Raw genomic sequence first — 12,829 nt, 5'->3', positions numbered from 1 at the left:
GAGAGACATCAACTCCCTGCTTGTGTCTTTTCACAGTCATGCCCATTTCTAAAACTGACCCCACGAAAACTATAGCAGAACTTCCTGTTATTGCCCACCTCAAACCCAAGGGCTCCAGTATGTAAACTGAGTTAGTAAATGGGGCAGATTTTTGGTAGCTCTCCTTTTCCCCAGTTATGGATTTGTTCTTTTTCTCAGTAGAAGGGTATGCTTTGTCATCAAAAGCCTACACTGGAGCATGAGTAAAGTTAATTTGATCTTTGAAGACTTTCTCACACCCCCCTTCACACCAATTCCTTTGACTCCCAGGGATCCAGACCCACTCCATTCTCTTTGCTTAGGATATAACATCTGGATTTCTCCCATGCTTCTTTTCTTGTGATTCCTCTCATTCTGACTCTCAAAGGCAAGGTCAACCAGGGGTTTTAATGTCATGGTAATATGTTTTCTATTTCTTCCCTTACAAAATTTAAAAAAATTTTTATTTATTTATTTATTTATTTATTTATTTATTTATTTATGAGAGAGAGGGTGTGTTGTGAGAGCAAGGGGCAGGGGCAGAGGGAGAGAGAATCCCAAGCAGGCTTCACACTCAGCATGGAGCCTGATGTGGGGCTCGATCTCAAGACCCCAAGATCATGGCCTGAGCTAAAATCAAGAGTTGGATGCTTAGCCAACTGAGCCACCCAGGCGCCCCCCCAATTTTTTTTATTGTAGTAGTTAAACCTAAAAAATTTTCATTATAAAACAGAAGTATATGATAAGATCTTTCTCCCCTCAGAATCCATGCTCATCCTTTCTAGAAATACTATGTGGCACATATTTAATACTTGACAGAGTTGAGTTTTATCAGTAAGAGTTTCAAACCAACTACTTCTGTCTAGTCTAAGGCTTTAAGAGATTCCCTTCTCATACTCTTCCAGGATCATCTTAAACACAGAGAGTTCATTCAAATGTATTGGTGCCACCAAGTGGTCCACATACACTCATGTTTCCCCAGAGCAACTGGAAAGTGGCAGGTGCTCCATCATATGGGTAGGATATAACTAGGCAAATGAGAAAAAATTTCTTCTGTGTGGTCTCAGCCATGGGAATTTTTAATCTAAAGCTGACAACTTCTAACTTCAGCCTACAGTCAAATGTATCTTTGCTCTGGACCACAGTGAATCAAGAGGGATATGCTTCCAGACCTTTGGAATCCTGAAAATTTCAAATACCATCATTACACACAGTGTCCTGTAGAGAATGAAGTAAAGTTAAGCTAAACATTTAGAACTCATTTTAACTCTTTATGAGACCTTTCATGTGCAATTATGAAGAGAGAACAATTTTATTGAGATGGAATTCCAAGTGAGCAGACTAAGTTCATTCACTAATTAAATTCCTTTGGGGGGCACCTAGGTGGCTCTTTCGGTTAAGCGTCTGCCTTTGGCTCAGGTCATGATCCCAGGTCCTGGGATCAAGCCCCGCATCAGGCTCCCTGCTCAATGGGGAGCCTACTTCTCCCTCTCCCTCTGCCTGCTGCTTCCCCTGCTTGTGCTCTCTCTCTCTCTGTGGAATGAATAAATAGAATCTTAAAAAAAAAATAAATTCTTCTTTTTGGTGAGTGAGCCTCACAGCTATAACTTCAAATTCATACCTCAAGAAAATACAAATGGCTACAATTTTTGGAACATGTAGATTTGCTGGCCAGGAAACAGATATACTAAATTTGAGGAATCTCTATTGCAGTGAACTTTATATTTCAAATTTTAAAAATTTTTATAAGAATCAGTTGGAGAACTTGTTCAAATGCAAATTCCTAGGCCAAGCTGATTCTCTAGGTAAGAGGTGGAGCCAAGGAATTCGCATAGCTTAATAGGCAGCCTTCCAACCTGTAGAAGACAGGAGTAGTTTCCTACACCTTGAGAAATACTGATTGGGGACCTTGAAGAAGCAAGTCACATCTCTAGCTAACAGGAATGAAAGGAAATGAATAAAGCATTCCTTAGCAGTTGAGTCAGATAAAGTTGAGCTCTGCAGCCAGAAGAAACAGATAGTTGGGTAATTTTCTGGGAAATTTTGGACCAAAGGTTGTCCTTGCTCCAAGCACTATGGTTTGGCTGTGCAGGTGATTCACTACAGCAAGATTTCACTACACCTTGCAGGATTTTGCCTCTTCTTGCAGTTTTCACTGTATTCTATTAAGATCCTTGCCTTTTTTTTTTGGTCACAGGTTTGTGTGCTATTTCCCTCCCAAGACAAATGGCCATGCAAAATGCCATTAAGCACATTCAAGAGATAATACAGAATGCAATAACACTGTTCAAAACAGAAAAAATTTTGACAAATGTTAATTGGACCTTAGTAGAAGAAAAAACAAAGATTGAATACAACATTCCTGTGAGTTGATACCTGGAAAAAAAAAATAGTCCTCCTTTTCTCCTGGGTCTGCCTCTCCTGCTTTAGTTTATTATAAAAAACTTGATCCTGCTAATGAAATGTCAGAAAACTAAGGACAGGGGATATACTTACTAGCTTTGCTATCTTGGTGAAAAGACTTTGAATTCTCTCTAAAGAGAAGGTCTTGGTTATCTGGCTTTATTTGCCAAATATAGGAGAATTGGTTTTTACGCACTGGCTGATTTAGTAACTATGAATGGCCTCTGCCAAGCTCATGTTTCCAACCATTTGAGGAGTTATTATAAAAAGCAGAAAACACAGGTTGTTTCGGAGAGCAGTCAAGCATAGACAGGTTTGGGGGAGAATCTGACTTGCAAATCTCCCCACATGAATTGTTACTTTACCACAATTAAAAGCAAGATTTCTCATACAGAGAGCAAACCCAGTTATACATAGCCCTTCATTTTAGCAATTCTGATTTGAGTTATTGGAATCATTGTTGAGTGATGTGTTTGGCAGCTCCTATATATTTTAGCTTATTTTTAACTTTATCTCCTTATGTTTTCAAACTTAGTCTGATCCTTATCATGTTTCACATGATAACAAAAAGGAGGAGGAGTCCCCAACAGAAGAAGTTTTAATAGAAGAAGCCAGATTGCATGTAGCTATAATACAAATGGTTGGTACAGTTCACATAATCTGCTTTCTATTTATTTATTTTTAATTCTTGCAATGCTCTTATTTCTTACATAAGGCTTTCAGGTGACTAGAAAAAATATTTTTTCACCTTCTGATAGTGTATTGGTTATTAAAGTTTGCTTTATTAAAGTTAAAAAATAACAATAAATGTCTTAGGCTTTAAGTTCAAGTCACAAATCTTATTATTCTGTTTCTAGGTCTAGTAATTTTTAGCAGTTGACTTTTGAGGGGTCTTTGAATAGTATTTGGTGCCATTTATGTACTTATTTAACTAAACATTTTCAAATATTTGAAACTGCTTTTATAAATTTAATGTATTTGAGTTTTTTTTATATAAAATTCTCTAAAGTGCTTTTTTAACTCTTGCAAATCTAATACATTAAAATAAAACTAGTGAATCAAAAATTCTCTTAAAATATTTAAGATTTAAGATTAAATGTTTTAATATAAGGAAGATTGTACTTTTAAATAAATAAATATTATTATATATTATATAACTTATATTAAAAATAAGGAAGAATCCTAGGTAAAATCAAGTTTAAATCAACTTATCAAATTGTATATTTTACATTGGGCAAATTTTATTCAATATTACAAGTACACAAAAATATGCCCATATATTCATTATGCCCAGAGTCCATTTTTTTAAATTTTATTTTAAAACTTATTATGAAGAATTTTTAACATATACAAAAGTAGATATAACACTATAATGAGTCCCTATGTACCCATCACCCAGCCTTAAAAACCAACATGACTAATCTTGCCCCATCTGCAGCCTCATTCACTACTCTTCCTTCCATATTATTTTGAAACAAATCCCAGATATCATATTATTTCATCTGTAAATACTTCAGTATGTATCTCAAAATTTTAAAGCCTTTTAAAAAACATAGTAAATATTAATATTGTACCTAGAAATTAATAATAGTTCCTTAATAACATCAAATATCAAGTCAGTGATCAAATTTCCAATTGTCTCAATGTGATCAATGTGTATTTTCACAGTTTACATACATATATTTAAAGATTTATTTATTTGTTTTTGAGAGAGAGAGAGAGAGTGAGCGCAAGAGGGGGGAGGGGCAGAGGGAGAGGGAGAGAGAGATTCTCTTGTAGACTCCCCACTGAGCATGGAGCCCAACATGGGGCTGGATCTCACAACCCTGAGATCATGACCCTGAGCCAAAATCAAGAGTCGGACCCTTTACCGACTGAGCCACCCAGGCGCCCCTCACAGTTTGTATTTTTAAAATTGAATTTGTATTTGTATTTGTATAATTCCAATTACATTGTAATTAATGGATATGCCCTTTAAGTCTCTTTTAACCTATAAATTCTTTCTTCTCTTTTATTTTTTTTGTTGAAGAACATATTTCTCCTTAATACAAAAATATTAATACTATATTTTCCTTTTTCAAGCATTTCTAAACTTAATTTAAAATATTCTCAGAGTTTGAAAGTTTCTTACCCAGGGCAGTACAGTATAGTCACAAATTTTTTGTAGAGCCTCCTATTAAGAGGCGGTGCATATATCCCTCCCTGCTACCCCTATCTCATTGAATTTGGGCTGTTCCTATGTCTTGTTTTGACCAATAAAATGTTTCAGAAGTGACTTTGGGAATGTTAGAGCAAAGCATAGAGCCTATGCTTTGAGAAGATTTACAGCTTCCACCTTCTACTTTGAATACCAACCTGTGATTACCATGTGAGGAAACTGGCTTGCCTCTGAAGAATGAGAGGCCACATAAAAATAAACTGAGGCATGCAGCCAAGAGTCGGTACCCTACTACCAGACTTGTAAAAAAGGCCATGTTAATTCAAAGGTTGGGGCAATAGAGCCAACCTCTCAATGGTAAGAGATGCAAAGAATTTGTGACCATATTTTTGTTGTTTGTTTTTTCTTGGATGTTCCCCCCACCCAGTTTTACTTTGAGTAATAATTGACTTACATTACTGTATAAGTGTAATGCATACAGAATGATGGTTTGATTTACATATATTGTGAAATGATTACCATGGTAGTTTTCACTAACATCCATCTTCTCATATAGATAAAAGAAAAAAAAAAAGAAGAAAAGGAAGACAAATTTAGGATGTAACCATATTTAATATGTCACAGTGTGCTCGCTGGCCACAAATATTTATATCCCTCCTATAAACAAAATACACTTATCCTTTTCTAAGACCTCCACCACCACACACACATACCAAGCTTCATCTTATTATGGTATCAGACTCAAAGTCCAGTATCTCATGATCTGCATTTGGTCTAGGTATGCTGAGGCTCCTTGATTGCATCTCTTTAAGTATGATTCCTCTTGATCTGGAGGGCTATGAACTAAGAAACAAGTTATCTGTCCTCCACCCCACTCCCCAACATTTAGTGCCAATCAACAGACACTTCTGTTCAAGAAGGGGAATAACAGGAAATGCTTATTAATCACTGGCCCATGGCAATTCTGAAATCCAGCTGGGAATATGCACCAGAGCACCTTATTCTTTACATTTCCATAGGAAATGATCTATGTTTGTAACTGACTGGCCTTTTCAGCCTGATTTCTGTCAGTAGAAACTTGGGATGTTTCTATTCATTTAGAATAATTTCTGTCTTTTTTAGTCCAACCTGGTACAATTTCCTTAAAAACGTGTGTGTTTTCAATCAATCTGATTAGAGTCTACTCCACAATTCCATTTCAGATGGGCCACATGTCTGAAGATAAGAGCCCGAGAAAGCCTTTTGTCTGCCTGAGAAGACAGTGTGAGTGCCGGCTTTAATCTTTCAGTGGACTTCACAAAGAGTCTTCAGGCACACCCTTGATTTGATCTTGAACCCAAGGCCATATTTTACTGTCAGCACTCTAGATTTGATCTTTACTTTTAGATCTTTTGCCAGCTGGAGAGACTGCAGATGAGAAACAAGTTTAGTTGGCAACCTGGCAAATCACGGACTCTAGATTTTCTCTAAATTCTGCTGCAGAGTAAACTGCTTCTCCTTGGTTTCTCTCTCTCTCTTCCCATGCTTTATCATAAGTAGCTTAAACAGTTGATAGTTTTAGTATTTCTAGAATATTAGAAATCTAGAAATATTCTTAGTAGCCAAGTTCACTGGGCACATTTTCCACCTTCCAAGTGGCCTCAGGTGACAGTATTGCCCATTGTGGGGCCTCTTCATTAGCACGGCTGCCTCCCTTCTGCCCCTTAAAACAGTTTTTGCACTGCTCTCTGACTCTGCTCACCCCCAACTCCCAAAGCTAATGTCACATGTTTTACCCCTTTGTTATGAAGGCTCTGCACAATTGGTACTGATTTCTGTTTTGGTTAACCTTTGCTGTATGTCAAACTAGCCCAAAATTTACTGGCTTAAAACAATGGCTTATTATTTCTCATAGTTCTGTGGGTTGGCAATCTGGATGATTCTGTCATCAGTCTTGGCTGGGAGCATTCATGTGTCTGTGGTCATCTCATCTCATGTGGACTGGAGGGTCCAGAATGTCCTCATTCACAGATTTGGCAGTTGATGCTAGTTGTCTTTCAGAGTACTTTGGTTGTCTTCCATATGGCCTTCTATTTTCTGGTAGAGTGGACTGGGCTTCTTCTCAGCATGGTGGACTCTGGATTCCAACAGGGTAAGAGGAGAAGCTGCGAGGCCTCTAAATCCTAGGTTCTGGAATTTGAATAATTTTTACTCCCATTCAATGAGTTAAAGCAAATCACAAAGTTAGCCCAGAGTCAATGAGTGAAGAGGTAGACTCCCTTTCTTGGGAGAAGCAGCAATGTCAGTTGCAAGGGGGCATGGACGCAGGAAGGCATGGATACATTGGGGCCATTGTCATCATGACCTACCACATTTGCTTTTTTTAAACTAACAATCCCATGTAGTGACCCACTCCCATGTTGTCTTTTTTTTTTTTTTTAGTAGGCTCCACGCTTAGTGTGGAGCCCAACAAGGGGCTTGAACTCATGACCTTGAGATCAAGACCTGAGCTGAGATGAAGAGTCCCACACTTAACCAACTGAGCCATCCAGGCACCCCTCCATGTTGTCTTTTTTTTTTTTTTTAAGATTTATTTGAGAGAGAGAGAGAGAGAGAGAGAGGGAGGGAGAATGTGAGTAGGGTGAGGGGCAGAGGGAGAGGGAGAGAATCCTCATGCAGACTCCCCACTGAGCATGGAGCCTGACATGGGGTTCAATTCCATAACCCTGAGATCATGACTTGAGCCAAAATCAAGAGTCAGATGCTTAACAATCTGAGCCACCCAGGCTCCCCCTTCTCCATGCTATCTTTTAATGGCTTTTCTGAGAGTGCCCTCTACTGGCATTCCTCCTATTCTTGTGACCCCTTTCCTTTTTGGTCTCTTCCATGAACTCCTCTTTTTCTTTTTATCTCTTTAATGTTAGTTTTCCTTAGAAGAGTTAACTCTCTCCATCATTCTTACCTCATAATCTCTCTGTCCTTGTTCTCAGCTGCACTCATAATTTTAATGCTCTCTATGGATGGTCCTCAAATCTGTATTCTTCCTTCCAAAACTCTCAGTACCATGCCTTTAGACTCATAAATTCAACTGTGGCTAGACATCTCTTAGATATATCACTGGTACCTAAATCCCCACTGAACTCATCTAAAACCTGTTCTTGTATTCCTGGTCTCAGTGAATGGGCTCATTACTCCTGTGATCACTCAGATCAATCCTCTTTCTCCCTCCTTTTCCAAGCTTTATCAATCTTACCTTCTAAATACTTGTCAAATATACCCCTTTCCATTCTTGTGTCTATTAATTTAGGACATTATAACCTCTTGCCTAAATAATAACCTTCAACTGGTCTTCCTACCTCTAATATTTCGATTATCAAATCACGGTGACTTATCTAAAAGACAAAGAGGACTATACCACTTTCCTGCTTAAAATGGCCCCTCAGGTCCTACAGCATTTTCCAAAGTGAGTTCCAAAGAACACTTGCTCCACAGAATGTTAATAGCGATTACATAACAACAAAAAAAGTTTCCATGCTCATGTTTGTTTGGGAAATGCTAGTTTAAACAAAGTTAAACTGGTTTCTTATGGAACCCCTTCTTGTAGAATATCTCAGAATTTTTAACATACTGATATGCACTGAGACTCTCTAAGAGGGAATATTGAATATCCCCTCTCCCACTTCCTCACAAAGCATATTTATTTGGCGGCGGGGTGCGGGAGCCGGGGGTGATTCAAGTAGTATTCCACAGGATTAGCTTATTACCTTCCAGGAAGAGTTTACCTATGAGATCAAGTCTATATATAAGTACAAGGTCTTTTGTAATCTGTCCCCTAGCTGTTTCTCGATTCTGTCACCATTCTCTGCCCCAGAACTCGTCCTTTACTGCACTCACCATGCTGTTTCTCATCTCTGTGCATGCACTGATGATGCTCCTCTCTGCTCACCTCCTTCTCCACTCTGCTCCCCCCATCTCCATTCTTCATTTGGATAATTATGCTCATCTTTAAAACTCAATTGAGGTGTCATCTCTTTCAGGAAGTTTTTTCTGACCCTACCCAACATCAAGTTTAATTAGTTGCCCTGTGGTTACTATTATCCTTTCACATTTCCTACCCTGTTTTATAGGTCTATTTGTCTAGTTTTCCCCTTCCTTCGTGAGGCTATGAACTCCTTAAGCCTTGGATTACATCTGCAGTGCCTTGGCATGGGGTTTGGAACTGAGTAGACATTCAATAAACAAACTTAATTTAAAAATTCCCAAATCATAATTTTCTTGAGCCAAACCTATTTCTGGATGGGCAGGGCTGGAAATACTATAGGTGTAATAATTATATATATGCTTCAGAACTGAACTCTGGGACATACCTTCTCTTATAGTGGGTGTCTTCCCAGGCCTATCAGGAAAGCTTATAAAATGGAGATATCTATCAACTGCCTCAGTGGCCCTTGGAATAAGGATAGCCTGGCCATTGCCCTTCTATGCTTTAGAATGTAGCTTCAGAGTTCATATGCTTTATCTACCCATAAATTATGGGTGGATCATTTTCCTATTTCCTGGAAAAGGAGCTGGTAAATAGATGACTATTACCTCAAAAAATAAGTAGAATGAATTCCCTGTTTTCTTGTAGTGACTATCATCCCTACAATTGTAAAACTTGAGAAAATGTGCTAACTGTAGTGGAGGTTGGAAACAACATTTATAAACAATGGGTAAGCAAGAGTACCTGGTCAGCACTGAGGAAGTAAGTTTAGGCAGTAGTCTTAGGAAGTAACTTTAATCTTTAATATTAGTGGCACCTAAAAGGTGTGATTTTTCTCCTGAATTTTGTTGGGTGGTTGACACAAGAATACAGTCTACTTATATTTATAAGATGTTTTATAGAAGCCTCATGGTAATCACAAAGAAAAAACATATAGTAGATGAAAGATAAAGAGAAAGGAATTAAAGCATACTACTACAAAAAATAAATCACAAAGGAAGCCATTTAGAGAAGAAAAAGGGAACAAAGGAACTAAAGAAACAGTCAGAAAACAATGAACAGAATGGCAATAAGTCCTTATCTATCAATAATTACTTTAAATGTGAAAGCTTATATTCTCCAATCAAAATACAGAATGGATGAATGGATTTAAAAAACCCAAATCCAACAATATGCTGCCTACAAGAGACTCACTTTAAGGACACACATAGGCTGAAAGTGAAGGTTTAGAAAAAAGATCCCGTGCAAATGGTAACCAAAAGAGAGCAGGAGTGCCTATATTTATATCAGTTAAAATAGACTTTAAGGCAAGGGGCGCCTGGGTGGCTCAGTCGTTAAGCGTCTGCCTTCGGCTGAGGTCATGATCCCAGGGTCCTGGGATTGAGCCCTGCATCAGGCTCCCTGCTCAGTGGGAAGCCTGCTTCTCCCTCTCCCACTCCCCCTGCTTGTGTTCCCTCTCTCGCTGTGTCTCTCTGTCAAAATAAATAAATAAAATCTTTAAAAAAAAATAGACTTTAAAGCAAAATTGGTCACAAGAGACAAAGAAGGTCACTATACAGTGGTAAAGGTACAAATATATCAAGAAGATATAACATCTGTAAATATAAATGCCTAGCACTGGAGCACCTAAATGTTTAAAACAAATATTAACAGAACTGAAGGGAGAAATAGATAGCAATAAAATTATAGTAAGGGACCTCAACATCCCACTTTTAACATTGGTTAGATAATACAAACAGAAAATTAACAAGGAAACAGTGGATCTGAATAATACTTATAGATCAAATAGACTGACAAACATATACAGAACATTTCATTTAACACACCAAAATACATATTCTTCTCAAGTTCACATGGAACATTCTCCAGGATAGATCATATATTGGGTCACAAAGCAAGCCTTACCAAATCTAAGAGGATTGAAATTATATCAAGTATCTTTTCTTTATATCATTATAAAGATGGCATAAAACTAGAAATCAATGGTATAAAATGGTATAAATGGCATAAAACTAGAAATCAATAACAGGAAGAAAACAGAAAAATTCATAAATGCATGGAAATTAGACAACACACTCCTGAACAACCAATGGGTCAAGGAAGAAATCAAAAGGAAATCAGAAAATATCTTGACAAATGAAAATGAAAACACAATGTATCAAAACCTATGGGATGCTGCAAAGCAGTTTTAAGAGGGAAATTTATAGTGAGAAATGCCTACATTAAGAAAAAAGGAAGATCTTAAATAACCTAAGTACACATCAAGAAATTAGGAAAAATAACAATTTGTTCTTTGGGCCCATTTTCATGGGCCTAAATTTAGCAGAAAGAAGGAAATAATACATGAAATAGAGACTAGAAAGACAGTAGAAAAAAATCAATGAAACTAAGAGTTGGTTTTTTGAAAATATAAGCAAAAATTGCCAAACCTTAAGCTAGAATAACCAATAAAGAATGAGAACTCAAACAAAATTATAAAAAAGTGGGGACAATACAAACTGACACCATGGAAATAAAATGATTGTAAGGTTACAATGAACAATTATAAGTCAAAGAATTAGATAACTTAGAAGAAATAGATAAATTCCTAGAAATTTAGAATCTACCAAGACTGAATCATAAAAAAAGTAGAAAATCTCAGCTGACCAATAATGAGTAAGGAGATTGAATTAATAACACAAACTTCCCAGGATCCTCTTAATAGATGCAGAAAAAGCATTTCACAAAATACAGCATCCTTTCTTTTTTTATTTTTATTTTTTTAAAAAGATTTTATTTATTTATTTGACAGAGAGAGAGACAGCGAGAGAGGGAACACAAGCAGGGGGAGTGGGAGAGGGATAAGTAGGCCTCCCACTGAGCAGGGAGCCTGTTGCAGGGCTCGATCCCAGGACCCTGGGCAGACGCTTAATGACTGAGCCACCCAGGCACCCCTTCTTTCTTTCCTTTTTTTTTTTTAAGATTTTATTTATTTATTCATTTATTTATTTGAGAGAGCTTGAGTGAGAGAGTACAAGGAGGGGGGGAGCACCAGAGGGAGAGGGAGAAGCAGGCTCCCTGCTAAGCAGGGAGCCTGATATGGGACTCGATCCCAGGACCCTGAGATCATGACCTGAGCTGAAGGCAGATGCTTAACTGATTGAGCCACCTAGATGCCCCTACAGCATCCTTTCTTGATAAAAACCCTGAAGAAAGTAGAGATAGAAGGAACATAACTCAACATCATAAAGGCCATATACAAGAGACTCACAGCTAATGTCATCCTCAATGGGAAAAACTGAGAACTTTTCCCCTAAGGTCAGGAACATGACAGAGATGTCCATTCTCACCACTGTTGTTCAACATAGTACTGGAAGTCTTTGCTTCAGAAATCAGACAACAAAAACAAATGAAAGTCATCCAAATTGGCAAGGAAGAAGTCAAACTTTCACTCTTTGCAGACAACATGATACTCTAGGTAGAAAACTAGAAAGATTCCACCAAAAAATTGCTAGAACTCATACATGAATTCAACAAAGTCACAGGATATAAAATCAACCTACAGAAATCTGTTGTCTTCTATACACCAATAATAAAACAGCAGAAAGAGAAATCAAGAAATCAATCCCATTTACAATTGCACCAAAAACCATAAGATACCTAGAAAAAACCCAACCAAAGAGGGAAAAGATCTATACTCTGAAAACTATAGAAAACTTATGAAAGAAATTGAGGAAGACACAAAGAAATGGGAAAGCATTCCATGCTCATAGATTGGAAGAATATTGTTAAAATGTCTATACTATCCAAAGCAATCTACACATTCAATGCAATCCCAATCAAAATCCCAATTAAAATAACACTAGCATTTTTCACAGAACTGGAACAAAGAATCCTAAAATTTGTATGTAACTACAAAAGACCCTGAATAGTCAAAATAATGTTGAAAAAGAAAAGCAAAGTGGGAGGCATCACAACCCCAGACATCAAGCTGTATTTTAAAGCTGTAATCATCAAGACAGTATGGTACCAGTACATGGTACTGGCACAAAACAGACACATAGATCAATGGAAGAGAATAGAGAACCCAGAAATGGACCCACAGCTCTATGGTCAGCCAATCTTCGACAAAGCAGGAAAGAATATCCAATGGAAAAAAGACAGTGTCTTCAACAAATGGTTTGGGAAAACTGGACAGCAATATGCAAAAGAATGAAACTGGACCACTTTCTTACACCCTACACAAAAATAACTTCAAAATGGATGAAAGACCTAAATGTGAGAAAGGAAACTATCAAAATCCTAAAGGA

General features: G+C 37.4%; 1 protein-coding gene across 1 annotated transcript in view; it reads left to right on the top strand.

Annotated features, from left to right (window-relative positions):
• SLC9C2 (solute carrier family 9 member C2 (putative)) overlaps positions 1-12,829 on the top strand; it is a 106,560-nt gene that overhangs the window by 39,535 nt on the left and 54,196 nt on the right. Inside the window, exons 11-12 of the mRNA XM_032393392.1 lie at positions 2,216-2,382; positions 2,957-3,061. Of these exons, the coding sequence (XP_032249283.1) occupies positions 2,216-2,382; positions 2,957-3,061 (272 nt within the window). The remainder of the gene's footprint in view (positions 1-2,215; positions 2,383-2,956; positions 3,062-12,829) is intronic.

Source organism: Phoca vitulina, unplaced genomic scaffold (assembly GCF_004348235.1).
Source record: "Phoca vitulina isolate PV1807 unplaced genomic scaffold, GSC_HSeal_1.0 scaffold73, whole genome shotgun sequence".
Lineage (NCBI taxonomy): Eukaryota > Metazoa > Chordata > Mammalia > Carnivora > Phocidae > Phoca > Phoca vitulina.
This window is presented reverse-complemented; position numbering and strand designations above follow the sequence as displayed.